Here is a 22831-nt window from a genome sequence, read left to right on the forward strand (position 1 = left end):
TCCCTCTCCCTTCTGCCCGCAAACACGTTAACACACGGTTCACAGGCACCGCCCTGAACCTTCTCATCTCCACCTTTCTTTGCATTCTGGTTTCTACCTTCTGCACTTAACCGAAACTGCTCCTACTGACGTTCACTTTTCTTAGCCAAACTCTAAAATCGTTTTGCTCTTCTCTTTGACTTGCCAGATGTTTTTAAAACAGCTGATCACATTTGTTCTTGATAAACCTCCTCTTCCCAGCACTTCTCTCCTGGGTTACTCCTTCAGCCTCTCCAGGAGATACTTTTACTGAATTCATACTGTGATATTCTTCAAGTTCCCAGTGAGGGTCCAACACCCGTTCACGGTGTTATCTCCTCTGTTTACTCTAACTTCGCCCAGCCAGCAAACTAGAAAAAAGTCCACTGCCATTCACACGCTGATGAGTCCTGATCTACTTCTTCGTGACACATTTTACATATTCTGTTTGGTCTAAACTGTTAGCCTGCTTTCTGGATACTCTCATACACTTCATGTGGATAATGAGATTTTTCAATCCTCTCCCTTCTGGGAAAGGAAATCCATTTTTCTCAGTCAAAATGAACAGCCAGAACATCAGACCTGCCAATTTGGACTACAATCTAAGTGTCATCTTTGACTCTTACTTCTTTCAAAGCCTCTCATCTCTGATAAGCCCAAAATCTCTCAGATTCGTTAGACATAACCTTCCTAACAAACATTTCTTTTTACCCATCTGTAATGCTACAAGTCCTTTCCCAGATCTGATGACATTAGGTATTGATTACTAAAGTTCACCTTTCTGACGTTAAGGATGGCAAGCTCCTCTCATATCTCGCTGCAACTTCTGTTACGAAGAGGATCTGTAACCACTTGCTTTGTTCAATAGCTCCCGTGTTATCTGCCACATCAAAGATATGCTATCTTCACTTCCAACACCATGTACTTTTTATTCCAATCTTCCAGGTTACTTCTAATTCATCATCAAGATTTTGGCCTTGGTGTCAACCTTCTTCACCTACCCCTATTTATAAGGACTTCCAAAAATATCCTAAAAATCCTAACCTCTAAGATCCTGGTATGAAGATGATATTTCTGTCACTGAATAACATTCGTCATCTTTTACTCCCCAGATATCTGTCACCTCTTGCATGTTGCAAATTCTTCGGTGACACATATTCATACAGCACTTAGTAAAACAACATCCTAATTCGTAAAACACTCAAGTATAAAAAGCACACTAGTTATAATAGCACCAGCACTCCTAACAGCAGCAGTAGGAAAAATAATTATTAGCATAGGACTATATATAGTCTTTTCAAAACAGCTCTTTGCTAATTTTTAAGGTATTTGGCACTCTCCAAAGTACAAAGGTAAATGAACTGACACATCACGCTTTATGCTGATCATACGCTGCTCTATTTCTTGGACACAGAACACTTTGCCTGAGCAAAAGACAATCTTATTGCACGGTTACCACAATGGCTCAAGTTATAAGCTTAATTCAATCAGATCTAACTGCTTGTCCTTGATGAACAAGGTTCCCAAATATGTCTTTCCTTACATTTCCAGGGAGCTCCCATGAGCCTCTGTTTTGGATTTTTTTAGGAGCTCTACACTTTGAACTGTGAGGAAACGGGCATAACGTTCAGTGTTGTCTCCTACACACGAGGTAGCACTGCATCAACAACACTAACCCTCCCACTACGCTGTATGCTGCTGCCTGCCTAACGCAGAAATAACTTTGAGAGAAACAGAGCATCTGTCCTAGGACACCTTGCTTGGGATTAATCTTCTCCAACCGAGGTAAATCTTGCCCAAGCTTTTATCTCACACACAGACAGCACTATACGGTATGCTGCAAGCAATTAATGAAGGCTTAAGTCATTTTCCAAATTAGTTTGAAACTAAAAATAAGTCTTGGGTAAATATCATTTTATTTCACCTACTAAAAGTGATTAAAAACCAACTGTGAAAAGATGCAAAGCAGGTGCAAATTATTATTAGCAATTATTACTCATCCCGTCTAAGGATAAATGGCCACCTTCTCCGACCTCTGAAACAACTAATGAAGCGAGTCAGTGATTTTCTTAATCCAGAACATCAGGTCTAGAAGTGCATTTTAGGGGAGAGATGATGGACTGAGTGTGCAGGACCCTGTACTCCGGCTCAATCCTTGCGCTTGCAGATGCGTCCACGGAAAAGTCAACCTGCAGCTATGGTGTGTGCACACCGGTGTGGAAGATTCAGAAGTTGAATATATAATAATTGCAGTATAAATTATATAAATTAAATATTAAAGCATATAAATTAAGTATATATATTTAAGTATATAAATTGCATTTTATAATCTTCAAAGTCAAGCTGCCTCAGTAAGCTGAACAATTCACTGAATTTCTATTAGTAAGTAAAACTAAAAGATGTTAAACGGCTTTTGTCTGGCCATTACTTGTTTCTGATTTTTATAAGGCAAACACATTTTCTCCTGCACTGCTTCTGCTAGTGCCTTATAATAGGCAAACACTGCTATAGTTGTGAAATGCAAATACATGAGCATATTTTTAAATTAATCATCCATAATTAATTAGTAATCTCTGCTTTCTGGTAAATTATACCTAAATTGCAGAAAATGATCCTTGCTGGGAATGATAAAGTCATCTGCGGAATTGCAATATTTTAGAGATTCATTTTGCATATATTTATGCATTACAATGACCATAGACGTGTCAGAATATTTAACTTTCCACTACTTTAAAAATACACACACACATACATAAATATATATATAATCTTTAATTTGAACACTATTCCAGGAGTTAGTCAAACAATCTAAAGGAAAATAATTTGAAAAACACAGCCATGACTAAGTGGAGGTGGGGTTAGGTTTTGGTAGCCTTGTTTTTTTAATAATTATTAGAGAGTTTTCTTGTCTCAGCTCTTGCAAAAGCCAGTACTGGGTGCTAGTAAAGACAGTGCTAAAGACGGTGAACTGTACGTGGCCCAATACAACACTTCTGTGTTCCCAAGCCTCCAAGTTCCTCTTCCTTCAGAAAATACCCCTGAAATTCAGTCCCTGCTGAGGTTAAAGCTCTGCAGAGAGCTACTTCTGGAACTGTGTTAATGCGGGGCTACGCTGGAAGGGAAAAACTCATTAACCCCAAGACGATGCTACAGCAACACCAGCTCCTGCTTCCAGGCCCTCCATGCTGGTTGGGTTCCACATTTAACAGTGGGACTGGTAAAAGATACAAATTTAATAAGTGAGAAAATTAACAAAGAGAATGAAATAAAGTAATGAATGAAAAATACCAAAAAAAATTTAAAATTAATGAAGCCTACGAGACAATTAAATGTTAATTTTAAAATTTGCGGCAATTTGTCAACCAGATATTTGGCAGAGTTTCCTTTAAGCCTGACATCCTTACTTGAGGAAAATTTTTAGGAATTGAGTCGTGTTTTAGCAACTGAGTGCCTTCAATGAAACAAGGACCCGAAAGCATACTGAGGATTAAGCATGTGGAGCAAGAGGAACGCCCAGTTCCTGTACACACAGGGTTAATGACATCTAAAAATAAATGATTCCCCATGCATACGTGCCCAGTCATCAGATTCAAAATATGAGCTGAAATACCTAGTTCCCTCAGACCAGGCATATTATTACTGACATTAAGGGACTTAGTAAGACTGCTAGTAAAGCAGTTTCTAGACTCATAAGGACTTTGTGTAACTCTTGCCAATGTATTCAATTTCCATATTTTTTTTCCTCAATTGACCCACAAAGCCTCACAAAACTGATACCAGCTATTGTTAGAGATGTACGAAATTGGAAGCAAGCCTCATGTTTTTCACGATTTCAACATTCAGGTTCAAACTCTGATGCAACATTAATAGCAGAGTAAAAAAAAACCAAACCCAACTCTGAAATTGTCATTTAAACATACTTGCAGTAGTAAAAGGAATATCATTTACATGAAGCTATGTCAGCAATTCATAAAGTCATTTATTCATCAAATTGTGATTCTTTTTCTTCTCTTCACAGTGCCTACAAATCTCTAACAACATATGCAAATCACTGTTCCAAATATATTCTCACGGTGATCCCATAGCTTGGATTAATCATAGTGAGATACGTGTGGGAAGGTTTGCATTTGGGGGTTTTTTGGCCCAATGGAAAGAAACCTGCTTCTAAGTCAATTTATCCCGAAGTGGGAGACTTTGTTCTCACTTAGATTTTAGCAGTTTAATGAGGTTTGCCTGGGTTTTAATTATAATTATTATTCTCTTTAAGCACAAAGAGTCTTATTGTATTGCAAATGTCCACAATAGCAGACAAGATTTTAGCTAGGAGAAAGAAACAGAAAACCAGAGGAGGATTTCGAAAAAAATAAGGCAGATATAAACCTGAACTACTGAAAGAAGAATGTATTAATTCTACGGTTCTGTTACCAGCACTCACAAATCAGTACCAGCTCTTTAAACAAGGAAATTACCTTCTAAAGCCAGAAGGGGTATATGCTTTCCCTAAATTATTCGCCAATCTTCCAAGGTGTTTATATACCGTATACAAAACAGAGCTGTGGACTAATATGCTGAACATTTGCAACATAAATAAAAAAGACGCGTATGCCAATATGAACTGCCAAGTGCCAGAAAATTAGTATTAAACTTTTTTTCCTGTTAAATTCTGAAAAGTAAAGGTCGCTGCTTCCTCTGAAAAAACAATTCATGCAATTGCTTGTGGGTGCTGACTGTTCAAGATGCCATAAATAATTCCTGCAGCTCCAGTCAGGTAATAGCTTGTCACCAACTGCAGAGGGGAAGAAGTCTGGACCAGTGTTCACAACCAACTGCCAACTGGGAGTGCTCTGGGAGTAAGGTACTCCATGTTCATAACGGCCAGGAGTGAAGGAAGGCCACCGGTCAGTTGTGAAATGATCCCAAAAGACTAAACCAAAGGCAGAATATCTGTGAGAGGTTTTTTTTAAAGAACAAGTCAGAATATTTGACATGAAGTAGGGTAAAAGAGAAACAGCAGTCTGTGCTTTCCAGTGAGGACTGGAGAAACAGGACAGAGATAAATTACAACTGTTTAACAAACTTAGTATTATTCCAGAAGTTTATAGCTTCGGCTCAGATTGGAATTGCACCGATTCAGATAACCCTGCTGCAATGATACGGGGTTTTAGCATTAATTTTCAATGTGATTAATCTGCCATCTTTTATTCTTAAATGGTTTTACTATCCTAGTCACGCGAAGAGTTCTGCTTTCCGCTGGTATGCTGCAGTGATGTGCATATACACTAGCAGTGAGCTTACTAGTTTATCAGCAAGACAGACTCACAAGTAATTGTATCAGACACACCTAAAGAGAAACACTTTGCACTTCGGTGAAGCTGCCAAAAAACAAGAAACACGGAGTTAAAAGCCAAGAATTCCTTCTCTTTTCAAATCAACAACCACATGCAACTGCGCTACAGCCTCCATTTTCCTGGTTTTTCAAAAGTAAAGGTAATAATGCTGGAAAGTAGGGTGATTGAAGTCTATAAAGCAACCGATATCACCTATAGTTTTAAAGAAAAGAATCCCACTCAGTTACTGCATATCTGCAATAGGAAACTTGAGAATCTAACCTACAAGCTCTCTTCCTCCTCTTCGAATATGTTACATACAAAACGTACGCAATCCGGATTGATTCACACAACAAATGTTTCCTGATGCCTCTTCAGAACAACTCCTGGGTCATCCAAAACATCCTTCCAACTAGTTCAGGAAAGACTGCTAGACTAAGTTACCGCAGTGTTTGATCTAGTGAGCTCCTGCACACCCTGAAGGACGAGGCCTCACTGACCTCTCGTGCCAAGAGCTCACGTTGCCTCATTGACCTCCCAGTCAGAAAGCACTCCCAGTTTAGCTTCGGGTCGGTACTTGCTGTTAGACCACCCATGATCCGCTTAGATAATTCCTCCTCCTCTTCCTCTCGTGTTTCTTCTCAAGTATTACTCGGTTCGGCTGTATACAGCATGTTCCCGACACCAGCCCTCATAGGTCATGCTCTCCAATCCTTTTATCGTTTTTGTCACCTCTCTTTGAACTGTTTTCCATGTATTCATGGCACTACGCAGTGTAGAGCCCTTAATGATAAAAGCAAGCCATACAAATATACCTCTACTCGAAAACAAACAAACAAAAAATGTATCCGTCGTTAAGTGGAAGAGGCAAGTGAAGCCTCCCGTCACAACGAGGGAGCATTTTGAGTCTCAGATCCTGTGTCTGGGCCAAAGAGACTAACAGAATAGCTGAAAGTAATAAATCACCTTGCCATTTCTGAATTACTAGTTTTTCTTCTTTTCTTTTATATATATATATATTTATATATTGCCTTGCAAGGACATCACATAGTCTTCAGAATACACATTCATTTTTGCTGTTACGTGCATACGGGCTACAATTGAGACTGGTTTTGCATATAAACTGAGTAACAGCACTAAGGCCACATATATCAGGGATTTCTGCAGGTGGAGAAGGGAACATTTAACTCACAATGATTAAGGAGGGACAGACTCTCTTTAGATTAGAGTTTCTTTAATCCCAAAGTGACCTTGGAATGCAAACCCTAGCGTAGCTAACATTTTATAAATAAATTTACTTTCTGTTTTCTGAATAAAGGACGATTCCATGTTTATACCTATACCGTTGAAGAGATATTTTTTCCTCTCTCCCTCTATTCTTACAGTCAAAGTAGTTTTATAGCAGAATAATAAATCTCGAAAATTTATGAAATGTCAGTAATTTCTGCTGCAGTAACTTTGACACATGACAGAACCAGGAATTGAGGATGCTAAGCCAGTAAAGTGAAAATGATGCCTAAAGAAAAATTAAAGAAATAATCCTAAAATTGAGTTGTTGTAGGACTTAGAAAGTTTTTCATGCGTGAGATGTCAGAGTCCCCTAACTCTGTGCATCTAAAGTCAGATGAGATCTCTCCAACCTACCGAAAAGATGATAAATGAGGCTGAAATCTCAATCCATATTTTTAGCAGGAAAAATGTATCACTTGCAGTATTGAAACAGGCAAAATAAATCTTGTACCACCTGCCAACGGCTGATGTCTGAGACTTGTGCTGAGAGAAATTTGTTAAAACCATTCACATTAGGGTTCATAATCCAGACACTGTCCAGGGAAGTCTCTTGGTTTTTTTCTGCGTGCCACAGGGGGGGTTGTGTGCAACACCTGGTTTTTATGAAGATGCTACCAGCCAACAGACTTTAGTAAGATGTCACTGAAGTTTTTCAGACATTTTGCCCCTGCTACAAAATATCAACTCAGCAAAATTGAAAATCTTAATAAGGAACCTCTTTTTCACATGAAACTTTCTACTTCCAGGAATCCATGGAAACAAAGATTAAAATCCAATTTCCTCTCTTTGTTCTTAAGTTCTTATTTGTAACTCGAGGTAAAATAGAAAAGATGAAAATAAATACACCCAAAATTGAAAAATAAAGCCTTTGAATGTTCTTCTCGGGTTACTACTTACATTTTTTTAGAGACCTAGATTTTTTTCCCCAAAAACTGAGAAGGGAAATTGTTTCAAAACCTCAAACACCTTCGAAGGTGCAGAGCCAGGCTGGTGACAATACCAGTCACTATAATGCTCTGTAGGACCTGTAACATGAAATATGTAAAGCCATCGAAGGCGCTTACTGCTGCACATCGTCAGTGATATATTTCTGTAAATCATGTAAGAATACATATTTCCTTTAAGCTGAAAATTGTTATTCTAGACTGTCTGAAATTTTGCGGTAGATAATTAGTTGCACTTATTGACTGAGATACTGAGGAACCACAGCTATTGTAACTCTCCACAAAACGTAAGCCTAACCTCCACCAGCAAAGGATTCTTCCGTACACCGCGCACCTCACATCTCCTGCCTTTTGAGAATTCCTTTCTTAGATTTAAATTTTCTTTTATAAAGCTTTTCTGAATCAATCAAGATTCAATATAGGAAGATTGCCAAATAAATTACTTTTCATTTCTGCCCACAGTTAAACTCCTGCAGGGATCTGGAAATACATCAAGATCATTAGCCTTAATGCCTATAATACACACTGCTTTAAGGTGAAGTGAGTAGTAAAACAGTTTAATACATTAGCCCCTACACTCGAGAGACCCGCAGGGTCCTGACAGTGCATGCACATAACTCTTACAAACATTTCTGGAGCCTTGTGCATTGAAGGAGGACAAACGTTCTACCCAGCGTGGGTCTGAATAAACGCACATGTCGATTTCTTTTTAATACCTGGTTTGGACTCACTAAGAAAACTGAGCAATGTGTGTTTTTGCTGGAGGCCTACTATGAAACAAATAAAACCGCTGAGCTGTGTATAGCTTACTACTACTCCCTCACTCCTCTACTGAAAATCCCTTTGTACGTACAAACACAAGTAGAATTTGTCCCTGTGCTTAAGTCTTTCCCAAGCTACCCATTTGCCTCATTTATTTATGATAAAATTTACCCTATTAATTTAAAAAATCACCAACGAACATGAATGTGGAGAATTTACTTATGCTGATATGATAAAAAAACTTAACGAGCTAAATTAAGTTGAATTTTTTTAAAATTTAACAGGCTTTCATGCAGCAAAACTGATAATTGGAAACAGGTCTCATCCACATTTTAATTTCTTGGTTCAATCTCATCCCTGGTTAGTTAAAAATAGAAGTTAAAAACCCCTTATTTCATTGCCAAATTATCAGCTAATGAATACACAAACTGATATGGAGGATCCAACTCTCGTTCTCGACTCTGACATACAAAGCACTGTTCAAAATCCATTATTTAATATTAAAAAAAAAAACGGGATAAAACTAATTAATGCCAAAAAATTAGCCCACAGCACAACATTAATTACAAGCTTGCCCAACAGCTACCTCCCTGTCCTAATTAGCCTCGTTAATTTCAAGAAACCATTAAGAAAAGAGGACAATCATATAATTCTTATTTCATACTTGATTAAAAAACAACTTTGTGATTCAGCTTTCAAACATCAATAACATGCCCTTTTAACATGAATTTGGAGATCTGCACAATAAGATGACACAGGCACATTATGTTTAATTTCTTATAGACGATAGTAGATTTTCTGGTCACTTGTCAACAGTGGTTGAAATCCAGGTCAAAAATATTGGTATGGAAGACAACCAGAAAAAAAGAATTGCCCCAGAGAGCTGTATATTATATTGAAAGTGCCCATGTGGCCCATGTGGTCATATTTGCATTAACCACAAGCATGCATTACATGGCGTCATTGATATTTCAGTTCTCTGGCACTGGAGTCTGACAATCTTATCTGACATTTACCAACCAGCTTTGTCCAAATCCACCACTTAGAAAACGTGGCAAGGCATCACATAAGTCATCATACACCGTTCTGATATGTTGATGGTAAAAACAACTGTTCACTGACCTCATTAATAAAAGTCTGGGCTCCTCGGGGGCTTAGGAGCAAGATAGCCCTCCGCAACGTGTCCCGATAGCGGTTCAGCTCTTCTGTTTTCATGGTAGTGAAAAGGTTGGCAAAGACTCTGCTGATGTTCCTGTCCACTTTTTGCAAGGATACATCAAGTCCCAGTCTCGAGGCCTGATCGAGAAATCCCTGCAGTCCACGTATATCTGTAACGGAGAGGGGACGGGGAAGAAGAGAAAGGAAAAGAAAAAAAAAAAAAAAAACAACACTGCATCAACCTTCGCTAATTAGGCAAGCATCAATAATTAGGTGGAAAAAGACTTTTTAACCTTTTTTTTGCAGCGGTGCTGTCAGAAGCAGAGCTGCCACGCAGCCGTCTTCCACAGCTCCCTTCCATAGGTGATGCCAAGAGGGAAAGTCCATCAGCTAACCTTTCCCCAGAGGTCTCTGAATGACTCTTAGGAAGAGCCAGCTCATGGGTTTGGGTGGCTGTGCAGACCCTCCCCCAGAAGCTCAAGGCCACAGGGCTTAACGCTGCACAAACAAAATCACGGCTCAGACTCTGAAATCCAAGAACAGATAAGCAGGAGGATAAATCACTCATCCCTAAACTTCCTCCTTTTGCTACAAGCTGTCTTACACAAGATCACACCTGTTTTTTTCAAGAAAAAAAAAAAATTAAAATATGCTGAGTATACACAGACTTTCTCCGTTTGAGCAAACATCCCCCCTTCAAAACACTGTCCTTTGAGCTCTGTCCCTCAACTTCAGGCTGATGGAAAAAAAAGTATATTTAACTAATGACATTTTTTAGGTCATTAACATGGAGGAACACACATCTCATAGTATGTTCATGCTGAAATCTGCTCACTCAAACCACACTCTGTCTTCATGACATGATATAATAAATGTCCGAGGTTTTATTTTGTAGTGAAACTGAGAGAGAGAAAAAGGTCAAAGCTTATGCTGAACCAAGTTTCTCTCAAAATTAAGTGACCTGATCACAGCCGTACCACGTCATTAGGAGCCCTTCATTTTATGTGAAACATGTATAACTTCTTTTCAATAGGAAGGTATTTAACCCTTTTTTCTCACATTTCTTTCTCACACTTTTATCAATTTCAGCTCAGGAGTGAAGCGAAATGGTGCAAGTTAAAGCGCATTTATTGTTCCCATAATAAAACTTGCTCTTCAGAAAACTTTACTATAACTCTAATGGTCTCGGTAAACTGGACTGTAACAGTTGTTTTGTTGGGGTTTTTTATTTTAAATCCTGGAAGTAACCGTCTTCTGACGAAATTCTCACCACCACAGACACCGCTGAAGTCAGAGGACTGACCATCGGTGTGACCCAAGGCAGCTGCTGCCCCACCTCAGGGTTGCGTTATCATAGAATATACACGTGATCATCCTATCTCTCCCCTTAAAAAAAGTTGTATGAAAGCCGATACAATTAATATCTTGCGAGAATACACCAGTTCAAGACTTTAGCTAATGTATAAGTACAATATATTAGGGTCAACAAGATAAGTAGCAAACATTAGATCCAGAAGAAAAGCACTGAAGTTACCTCGAATAGCTCCGTACTTTTAACCAAACGTGGGAATGCTTGTTTATGTGATTAATTCAGCTTCAGAAACCAGCTGAATCACAGAGAAACACCAGAAAGGAACAGAAATTAAGCTCGGGATGTGCCAACCCCAGCAGACTGTACTTTCACCTCAGGTTTAGCTGACGGGACCATCCCAACGGCCAAGCCCCCATCAGGGACGGTGCCCTCCGCAGGGCTTTGCTGGGTGGCTTGGGCAGGTCTGCAGCAGATTTATCACACTGTCAAATACCTGCCAGACACGCTCACTGCCTAAAATCCCACGGCACTGAGGAGAGGAAGGGGTTGACTGTTACACGGGCATTTCTGAAAAACTTTAGCACTTGTATAACAGCTAAATACTGCAGGTGCGCTGAAATCATGACAGCGACAAACAGCTATTGTTTACAGGTTAACATATTTTATTAAAGTTGTCAAGCTAAGTTGGGATTTTGCTAATTTAAATTCAGTAAACTAGCATTCATTACTATACCTGCGCTCACTTTATGGATCCGTGATACATGGAAAACAAATATTTTTCTTCTAATGATCTTCAGTCCTTCAAAATTACTGCAGTGCTTGACAAGCAGTAAGACAACTCCCTTTTTTATAGTTTAGTAAGGACTTGTCTTTTTGTGCAAGCATCTGAAGTTCTCACTGCACAAAGGGAAAGCTGTTTACAAAAGATTAACTGTGCTGATACTGCTCTAGGGGGTTTTTTGCCTTATGTTTTCAGCTGACGTGACGAACCACTGGTTAGAAATATTGTTGTAGACCAGTGCAAAATACTCGATGCACACACTAAGACTATTTGGACTTGGGAGAGCATTTTGTGTGCCCTTACGAATTTTTCCTCAAGGAAAACAAGACTATTTCCCATTTTGAAAAACTTTGTCCAGCTCGAGAACAAAGCCAAATTTTGAGACGGAAGAGACGGTCCAACCTCAAACGTACAAGCACAATCCGTCAGTTTTTTCACAGATCTAAGTGAATGTGAATTTATTCAGTGTTGGCAATTAGAAAGTACTGCATGACTCCACCTCCCTGGATGCTGTTCCTACATGACACTGGGGAGGTGGAGAAGGCTTGGTGGGAATTCAGAGGTGGGAGTGGGAACTGTAGAGCAGTGTTTTCAGAGGTGACTAACAATTTTAAGTGCCTACATAATAGGATCTTTTTTTACAAATAATTATGTGCAATCATTGCCAAAAGGGCAATCATTTCTTAAAATGTATCAGTACATAAATACACAAACAAGATGCAGCAGCATCTGTTTATAAATCATAATGAATTAGGCTCAGTTTTATCTGACGTACCACATTAAAAAGTGAGTTCAGCGCTCTCATTTATTTTCCTCCATTTAGAAGATCACAAATCCATGCAATATCAAAGAAAAATTGAGCTTTGTTCCATGGCAGCTCAAACAGAAATATTCACAGAAACCGTTATGAATTTCTCTCCATGTCTCATAATTTAGGACGGCTAATCCTTCATTTTATTTAACACTAAAAGGAATCTTATAAAATTCACATAGAATTTAATAAAAATAAATGCTTTTGTCTTGTTAAAATACGCGTGATTTCTGCCTCTTGTAGCCTTAACAGTGACTTCATATCCAAAAGTTGAGATGCTAACATTAGAGAATGATCCTGAACTTTTGCTAATAAAATAATTGCTTGTGCCCATTTATTCATACTTTATAGGAAAAGTATAGCAATCCAAACTCAATCACAGTCAAACTCTGCTGTCTAGAACCGACAAAAGACCGGTTTGCTGTAACTACACAACCTACAGCTCTCTCTGCCTTCAGGTTTCCGATTAGTTCCTTTTGCTCAGGGTGTAGCCTACGTTCAACCATAAAAACGACACAGTTCTATTTTAATTATCTAATTGTCCACCTGATCTGTGCATGTCTAACAAGCAGAATTTCAGAGACAAAATCTGAAAATTTCTCTTTAGAGAACATCACTTTCTTGAAGGTGATGCAACACTGGCACTTCAGAAGGAAAATGACACTACGAAATGGACTCAGGTGGGCATTTCTCAAAAAAAGTGATCTGTAAAATGATATAATAATTGGATATGTTTGCAATACTGCAGTGTCAATGTGAAATTAGCAGGAAATAATTGGAACTAACTGACTACAGCCTTGTAAGACAAGCAAACTTCTTAAGGACTTTGCGTCTCCTCTGTTACATCTGTCTGGAGAAAGAATCTGTGGGCGAGAGACTTCTTCCAAACCCTGACAGATACACCCTATGCTCGGGTCTGACAACAGAGATAATTTCAGGGATGACTATTACAGGGAGGGAAGGAAAGCCTTGATGCACTGCTAAGATAGGAATTCCGTCGCTGTGACTACAAAACTAATGCTTGCTGTAAATAAAAGGCTTTATTTTACTATAAAGAATAATGAAATGTGTAATTTCCTGCTGGAGATTAGGCTGCTCCCTGCACTGGTTGACTGGAATACAAACATAAAAGAATAGTAGTAAATGTGGCATTAGCTACCTATATGTAAAGCTTATTGTCATCTACAAAGTAATTATTTTTTATTATATTATCTATAATCTTGGTCACATAAAAAAAAAAAAAAAGTTCAGAGTCTACCACAGCATTCACCTTTCAGAAATTTATATGATCTGATTCTCGGCCTCGACACAAGCAGCTTTAAGCTATTATTTTTGTGTGAAACAGCTGTATGGTTGGGCACAGCTGGCCTTTAAGGATGGCTCATTGTAGAAAGGAATTTCCAGGAGGCAGAGAGCATTATATCGTCTTTGCAACACCAGTTTCTAACCCCGCTTGACAGAAACACAGGCAGCACGTGGCCAGAAACATTTTTACTTCGGGTAGGAAACAGCTGGAAGCAAACTGCAGTACCAAGCTGGAGCTGAAGGCAAGGCTAAAGAAGCACCAAGAAATTATTTCACACCCTTTCATTCTTATCCATCACCAAGTAAATTCTGGGAGAACTGAAGCAGCGCAACAAGCTCCATTTTCAAACGACCTATACCAATCCTTTCACTTGTACATTTGTAAGAGGGAAAAGAAAATAAGTGTGAAAAACAATGAGATCAGGCAGGAAATGCTGAGCTTTTGAGTTTTCTCATTTGCTGAGGCTCTACACTTTTTTTTTTTCCCTACCGTTAGTTTTCTTTGAGCATTATTTTGGCAATATATTTCAGGTAGTGAGAAGAACGTCAAGGAGACTTGAATAGTTTCATTATTTTAGCATTTATACACTTGTGAAAAATATATTCACGTTTTCCCACACTTTAGGAACAATACCAAGGCATTTTTCCTTACACTTAAGCTCCAAAAGAAGACAAAAATGACTAATTCTTATCCTTAATAAAAAGATACTCTGTTTTATTGTAGGTTGGTCTCTCTTGACTGCAAATTGGAAAGAATACTTCCCCTTATTATTTCATCGTTTAAGACAGAATAAAATAAACATTCTAGGAACCACTGATTTGGAAAATAACCTGAAACAGATTTCATAAACCACTTCAGTTTCATGAGTTTCATTCATTTTATTTTATAATGGCTCTTGGCCCTCATTTTTGCAACTGTAAATTGTTTACAAAAGGAATGTAAACACTTAATTCCCTGTGAGGGGGGTGAGGCCCTGGCACAGGCTGCCCAGAGCAGCTGTGGCTGCCCCCTCCCTGGCAGGGCTCAAGGCCAGGTTGGACGGGGCTTTGGGCAACCTGGGCTGGGGGAAGGTGGCCCTGCCCATGGGACTAGATGGTCTTTAAGGCCCCTTCCAACCCAAACCATTCTATTATTCTATGAAATAAGGGACAATAAGACTGGTGTAAGAAACAGAGACACACATTCTGATGGTGAGACTCCTGCTGAATTGTAAGTTTTCTGGATGAATCATTTTGGATACCATCTTTGCATCCTTGCTACAGATAATAAAGTGCTTGAAGGATTTGTATATACTCCATTGTTTTAGAAAACTGAAAGTGGACATACTTCAGAAGTAGCTCTTATTCTTAAGTTAATAAATAACAAAGTTATCTTCTTTTAAACAATAGAGGGAAGATTATTCTTTATGCTTCCAAAAGGTATTTTGTCCAAATCATCTAGAAGAATTAGGCTGAGCAAACAATGAAATTTTCAACCTTAAGACTCACAACATGATTTCAACTGTTCAAGTTGAGTGATTAGATCAGCAAGTATAACAAGAAGTCTGTTACAACAGGTTTGACTACATTAATATTAGAATATAAATGCTTATTGGATCCCAGAGCAAATATGAAATGATATTAGTAAGGTATATTTTCTACTTTTATAATTTTTTTCTCTGTTCTTACAATCTCTCTCCAAGCCTGTAACATCTCTCTCCACCTACCACATTTCCTCGTGTGTCGCTGCCTGACAAATTCCCACAATCAGTGCTAAGATAATTGCCATCAGCCAGATAATTGTTCTACAAACATTAGAACTCACCATTTCAAAACAATGTCTGTGATTTAGTCACCTCATTCCTAATGAAGTTTCACTTCAAAAACTTTATGCTAAAAAAAATCTTTGCCTTCTTACATGCTTTTAGATACAGAGCTCACAGTAACACCTCTGCAATTATATCTCATTTCCTTTTTTTTTTTTTAAATGAAGTCAGTAAGCAGGCAATAGTTATTATAGCGAGTGCATATAATAGCAAGTACAATAAATCCATGAATTAAATCGGATGTTTTATTGTTCAGGTTTTATAAGAACAGCTGTACCAGATGAGAAGTTCTGCTGAGCTCCGTGACCTGTCTTTGATAAACAGCGTGTTCAACAGGAGCAAACATGGAGCGAAACTTCCCTTTAACTTTCTCCCAACAATTCTCAGTCTGCAGTGCAGGGAATTCCTCAGGCACGTGTGGTTTCTGTGGATTTCTATCCACTACCCAGGCGTATTCCTGCACGGCAACCCCCAATGGCTTTCCCCTCCCGAGAGCTGCACAGTTTCCCTCTAAGCCCACGTAAACTACGAGCATCCAGATCAGTTCACCTTCAGCATATTAACCTGGGAATTTTCGGAATCCCACTGAGCTTTTTCCCATTTTTACGCCTTTCTCTCCTGGATAGTTCAACTAACACGGATCAAACACAAAGCAATGCACCGTCACCCACACTGCCTGACCAGCCAGGCCACTCAGACCCAGAAGCTGCATAGCCCCTGCTCAAAGAGATCCCAGAAAAGTCAGAAAAGAGAGATTTCTGGAAAAAATTAAGCAGGCTATCAGAAACTTAATCTTTGAAAAAGAGAGAGAGAACATTGATTCGCCATTTAAACCTAGATCACAGGCTGACATTTGACCACCGTTCCGTAGAAACTGAAAATCTTATCACATGTGTTTTGATGCCAGCATTAGGATTAATCTGCTCAGAAACCCTTGTGATATCGAAGGCTGAAGCCTGTATTATGGCTGCAGAAATTTTTTTACTGGGCAGTCATACTGTCTGCATCGATTTTATTATCAGGCTTTTAAATATGAAAAAGACTCTGAATAGAGATAAATCATAGGGATTGGTGATTCCCGCTCCTGAACAGTTGGGAAAGGGGCAGAGTGTGCCCAGATGTATTACATGCACAGATGTTTTCAGACTCAGCACATCCTAGAAGGCAGACAGCACTGTTAAAAAGTATTAAAAAGTTACTCTGCACAACTGATGCCTCATACCTGAAACAGCTGATCCAGTCTGAAAGGCAACAGGAGGCCCAGAAGCACAAAAGCCTTTTAAAGGCTACAGCAGCCCTGTCACATTTAGCATGAAAGGTCAGCTACAGGTCTCTCTCCTCCTGGATTTTAACACTTAGCGTTCAGAAGTGCAAGGGAAACCACCTCAGGAAATTCGTTACTGTTGGAAAAAAATGTAGACATATGCTACAATTGGTGTATTATAAAATGGGAATCCACCGAAGAACTACTATTTCCATTCAAATCATCCATTTAATTCTTCTAAGTGCAATAATTGCCAACAGTTTGCCCAATGGTAAACCACTCAAATGAGCTGTAATAGCTTTTCATGTCACTACTTTTAAATACACTAAGCAGTGTTACTGCTGTATCTTCATATGAGACAAAAATAGATGTACTGACACTATGCTTTCCCTGACATATATCCTAACTTTAGACAAAATATCTCTTTTAGCTAAATAAATTTTAATTATTGCATTAAATGACTGAGCTTAACAGTTGCTGTGGCTGAGTACAAGCAATTCTAAACATCCATCCATCAGGACATTAGGAGAATACATCTTTCTTCTTTCGGAGGACACCTTCCTGAAGCTTTGCTATTTTATGTGAGTATCTGAATCAATAGTGCCCATCTAGGATGCTGGGACTGTAAGTCTGTCAGCTTTAACACAAATGCAGCTGTTACTGTTCAGAATCTTCCACTGTATTTTGAGTTTGGTTATCATGCTTTGACATGTGAAGTACGTCCTTCCTAAATAAGATCAGAAATCCTAAACTAGGATAAAAGCAAAAACAAGGAACTAGGAAAAAAGGGAAAGCAAGGAACTAGGAAAAAAGGGAAAGCAAGGAAGTAGGAAAAAAAAAGGAAAAGCAAGGAACTAGGGGAAAAAAAGGAAAAGCAAGGAACTAGGAAAAATGGAAAAGCAAGGAACTAGGGAAAAAAAAAGGAAAAGCAAGGAACTAGGAAAAATGGAAAAGCAAGGAACTAGGAAAAAAAAAGGAAAAGCAAGGAACTAGGGAAAAAAAAAGGAAAAGCAAGGAACTAGGAAAAAAAGGAAAAGCGCATCCTGAAACAAACCAAATGTGCACAGGGAAGGCCTTAAATAAAGAGGCAAAAAGTATTTCTCATTCCAGAAGTCACCTCAGAATTGAGAGATTCCCTCGGTATGTGTCTATAGGTAAGCATCCAGCAAAGACAGGGTAGAAGCACATCCCTTTGGTTTCAACGGATTGCAGAGTGAGTCTCTCTTGTTTAAATCAACTTTAAATACTGCACATTCTGATCTCAAGAGAGACTGCAATATAATTACTGGAGATAAAGAAATTAAATTCCCCCCTCGAGGACAGGCTACCGGCAGGAAGACCTTATTCTTTTATTTGTGTGACAATAATTATTGCTTGCATTTATAACAACACCTTTCAGCTAAGGAGCTCAACGTACTTTATAAACACCTGTACTGTATAATAAAGCACACACTATACACATTACAGGAGCTAGTTGCTGTTACACCTACTTAACTACATGTCAGCAAATAATAATTCAACGCTCCATTGAAGAAACTTTCTTGCATTGGAGAATTTCTGTAGGTTCAAGTAAAGGTCAGGTGGCCTGGGCACAGAGGTGGGAGAAGGGCTGTCAGAGCTGCCAGCTCTCGTGTTGTTGGCACCGTCTAGAGATGGAGTCTTCCCTGAGGAAACAGGGATTCTTTAAGGTTGTCATTTCTCAGTCAGTCTCAGACAACTAAGTCCTTGCTGATGTGAATTTTGTACCATCTCCAGTCTCCTGCACTAAGACCCTAGCTGTCACTTTGGCAGATGCCAGAGTTTCACTCCATGGCTCGCTCCTCGGAGCACTCGGCACAAGGTGGCACAGGGGCACTGAAGGTGCAGATCTTGAGCCGTATTCACCATCCCTGAAGCGCTCCCTGACCGAGTCAGCGCCAGGTGCCACCACCAGCGCGGCTCTGTGTCACTGCACGGGCACGAGCTCACGTGGAGGCAGAGCATGGCACTGAGCTTCACGGAGCTCACCCGCCCTGGCAAGACCATCCTGACCCGTTTGACTAGTACCGGGTCACCTGCCGGCAAGCTAAGGAAAACAGTGTGCACATTTTTAGCTCAGAACCCAGGAAGAAGGGCCCTCTGGCCAATCTTTATGTTACTTAAATCCTATCCGTCAGGCTGTAGCGAGGATAGTGGTATCAGAAGTTCCATTTCCTTTACTAACTGTTTGGCTCACAAAGTGCATTTTCATATAGACACCCATGTCAAAAAATTAGAAAAATTATCCTTCTTCAATTTCCTACTTTTTTTTTTTTTAAAACCCATTTTTGCAACACAGCCTCCATAAAACTGCACAAAAATGCAAAAGGATACAAAAATCAATTATAGACTCTTCTGTTCTCCAGTGTTTTCTGTTAAAAGCAAGATGAGAAGGATCCCTACTGAGATAACAAATCTCTTGGCGGGAGTGGGAGGGAGTTGAAAACAAAAACTAAGCTCATGTCACATGTAACGACCAACAATTAGTCCCTCTTGTCGGAATATGCCAATAACAAACAGAAAAAAAAAGAAAAATCAATTGCCAATTATTCATTTTCATTATAACAACTACTTTTAGTACCATGGCAAATACTACTCCATTCTCCAACAACATGACTCTCATCCCAGAGAAAAAAAGAAAAAAACCCAACAAACAAACCCAACATGCTAGAGAATAAAAACATGAATCTGCTTATGCTGTGTCATTAGCTAAAACCTCAGGCATCCCGCCGTTAGCTTCGTGGTTTTGGAACGTAACGAGTAATAATTACTGAAAAGACAACTGGTAACACTGAGGTGGTACACTGCGCCAGGATTAGCGCCAAAAGATTCTCCACTCATCATATTGTAAACAAAAGTAACACATTTTAACAGACTGAAAAATGAGAGTTTTAGGCCTTAGTCCTACAAACATTCAAGTGTGTATTTAGCTTTGTGTGAGGAAACTCCATGCCAAGTCTTCTCCCACGTACGAAATCTCTCAACACATGAATAAGTGTTCACATAGCTACTACACGCTGTGATTTACTCCGATGATGAACATCAAGATAAACACTTCAAGAGGATAGAATGTATTTCCACCTTCCCAGATGTGAAGCCCTTTTTTTTCTTAAAACAGCAAAAAGCTTCCCACCTTTTTAACCAATCTTCCTGTCCAACCCTCTGCTCCAAACCACCACCCTGGTATTTCAACAGGTTGTGCCTCTGACTGAACACGTGGCCTTTGTGAAGGGACAGTAGACCTGCCCTCGACAAGCGGGTCTATGATCCTTCATATGTGCCCAGACACAAGAGCAACTACCCGGGTTTCACTGAAACGCTCCATTTGAAAATTATCGGCCATCTGTAACAAGAGTTTTTCTTCTTCTCTTTACTACATTTCCATAAAGCAACAGCAAAGTATTTACAGGCTTAGGAAAAGAGTGTCTCCTCGCTAAAAACTCAGCTATAGAAAAGGATAAAAGGAAAATGGGACTGTAAAGCTACAGAGACTTTTCCAACTCCATTAGTGTGGCGCACACAAATTTCAGTAAAATACCTTTATTTGAATAAAAGCAGCCAAATGCAGTAAGAGAGTCCTTTGTTTACTAGTCAAAACCATCCCCGGTTTGGCAGCAGAGTACATCTCAAAAAAATTCCAGTCCTAACTAACTAGGAAGTTATTCTTAAGTCTACAATCAGAGATGCCCAAGTGCTTGGAGAAGGGAAACAAAACTTCACATTCAAAAGCAAGAAGTGTTCAGGGGTCTCAGTTTACTTCAGTGACACCAGGGGGGTTTATTTGCATTGTTATAAACTTGGGGGTTACTATAGCATCTCCTTGATGTATATTTATGAGTAAATGAGGCAAGGGCTATACGCCTCGGTAAATTTAAACTGAAATTTGATTGTGGGACTCGGAAACAAAGCTTCAGTGTAACTCTCCCAAAATGGAACAAGCTTTTATCTGCTGATTACAGCCATTGCCATGAAGGTCAGTTAGGAAGTCTGGTATGCCCTAAGGTTAACATCTGAATGAAGACGTCTATTTTTTCCCGCCTATACAATTTAATTCCTTAGCTCATGTCTTCTGATTTACTAGAAAGGGATTAGGCAATTCTGAATGTTACCAGGAAAAATTTTATCATTAGAAAAGTCTGCGAAGAACATCTCTAAGCACCACCATGCAGGAACCATCCCAGTTCCTGAGAAAAAACTAAACTCTGAGTTCATGAGAACCACTTATCCACATGATTTATTTTTTTTTTTAGTATAAAGTGGTGGAAAGTCTACCTGAAGTCTAGATGAGCAAGCTGTAGGTTTTCAGATTAACATCCAGAAGTTTTATTTTTGTCTTTATCTTTTATTATGCTCCTCACTCCAGGTAGAATCAATCCTAGGTTTTTATTCCTGGGGCACAACGCATCCATTTCTGCCTCTTTATAGCTTTGAGATAACTTGAGATAACTCCACATATTGTAATTAATCATAAAATGACCAGATAAAGAATAACATTTTTCATTCTATTAGCTCACTCACACACCGAGTATAGCCAATGCCTCTTTTAGTTAAGGTTTGAGTTTAATGCTCATGATAATCACAGTTCTTCGATGCTACATAATATGTTCAGGCACTTCTGTGTCTGAAATACACTTGTTTCATATGACTGACTACTTGGGGGCGGGATGGGGGCAGGGTGAGAGACTTCTTGTCAGGAGAACATCACCTAGATGTCTGAAAGACCACTTAAGATTGCCAGCTGGAAATCTTCGGAAGGCAAAACAACACCGAGCGGTTTTCTTTAGCTTAGACTTCTTGGTTATTTTATCACGTCAGTCTTCTAATTTTAGGAAAAATGAGGTTCACTCCAGTTCAGGTGTTTCTTCAAATCTCTTCATTCACTCTTATAATCATGCGTCTCACTATCATGAGGTTGCTCTTGGTCACCGAGTACATGAAGAGATTTCATCTGCATCACCTTCCTTCTCACCCTTAATATTTATTTAGGTGCATCTCCTCACATACAACCAGAGTGACTTCTACAGCAGCGCAGACAGTATAGCTGTAACCTTCGGGGAATGAGACAGCCGTGTAAACTGCTGGGAACAGCCTTACCTCAAAACCTTCCAGCAAGAGGTTGAAGATAGTTTCACACCTCATTTCTCTTGACATGTCCCCAGAACCCCTGCTGTGTGGATCCAGTGACGCTATTTGAAACGTCACATCCCAGCCACCTCCCAGGCTCTAGTACACTAGCTGCACTGTTTGCATGAAAAAGTATTGGGTTTGGGTTTTTTTTTCCCCTGGAAACAAGTATTCAGTGTTTGTACGAACACAGATCTTTTGCTGAAAAGAGTGGAATGAATGACCAGCAAAATGTGCTTTAACATCAGAAAAAGGGAGAGCTGGAAGTTGGGCTCTTGAGAGTTAGGAGGTCACTGATTACATTCTTTATACAGCAGAATATTTTTTTCTTATTTTTTATGTAGAAAGGGTCTAATACTAAAAATAATAGTTTCTGCAGTTTCTGGTTATATTATAACAGTATCCTGATTTACACCTTTCATCCCCTATTGCCAAGTCAATAAAAAAAGGGACATTTTTCTGTTCTTTCTGCTCATGTTACCTCCGATTTGTGCACTCACATTCCCTTCCAATATGGTAATTCCCACATCCTCTTTTATTTCATACGACGGGATCACATATACATAATTAATTGTATATAATCTTAATTTTTCTGCTTTGTATTTCACTGATTGAAACATACAATTGAAACTTTTGAAGAGTGGAGTAAGTCCCTACCCTCTTCTTACAGAGCAGTCATCCATTTCCATTTCACGTGGTCAATTTATTGATTCCACAATGTTGAGAGGTTTACCTATGTGTATGTAAGTACTCTGTCCTAGCCCCAACTAGGAAAAGTCCTACCGAAAACATGAGTACCTGTTTAAATCTCTGTAGTATGAGAGGTAGGGAGGGGTAACAGGACTCCATTGTTATAGCAATAAATAACAAGCAATAAAAATATTTCTCTTGAGCAACCATGGTACACTTTAA

General features: G+C 39.1%; 1 protein-coding gene across 7 annotated transcripts in view; it reads right to left on the reverse strand.

Moving 5' to 3' along the window:
• GRID1 (glutamate ionotropic receptor delta type subunit 1) overlaps positions 1 to 22831 on the reverse strand; it is a 528159-nt gene that overhangs the window by 227610 nt on the left and 277718 nt on the right. For all 7 annotated transcript variants that reach the window (XM_074924306.1, XM_074924305.1, XM_074924304.1 and 4 more), the window contains one exon: positions 9464 to 9669. In XM_074924306.1, the coding sequence (XP_074780407.1) occupies positions 9464 to 9669 (206 nt within the window). The remainder of the gene's footprint in view (positions 1 to 9463; positions 9670 to 22831) is intronic.

Source organism: Athene noctua, chromosome 21 (assembly GCF_965140245.1).
Source record: "Athene noctua chromosome 21, bAthNoc1.hap1.1, whole genome shotgun sequence".
Lineage (NCBI taxonomy): Eukaryota > Metazoa > Chordata > Aves > Strigiformes > Strigidae > Athene > Athene noctua.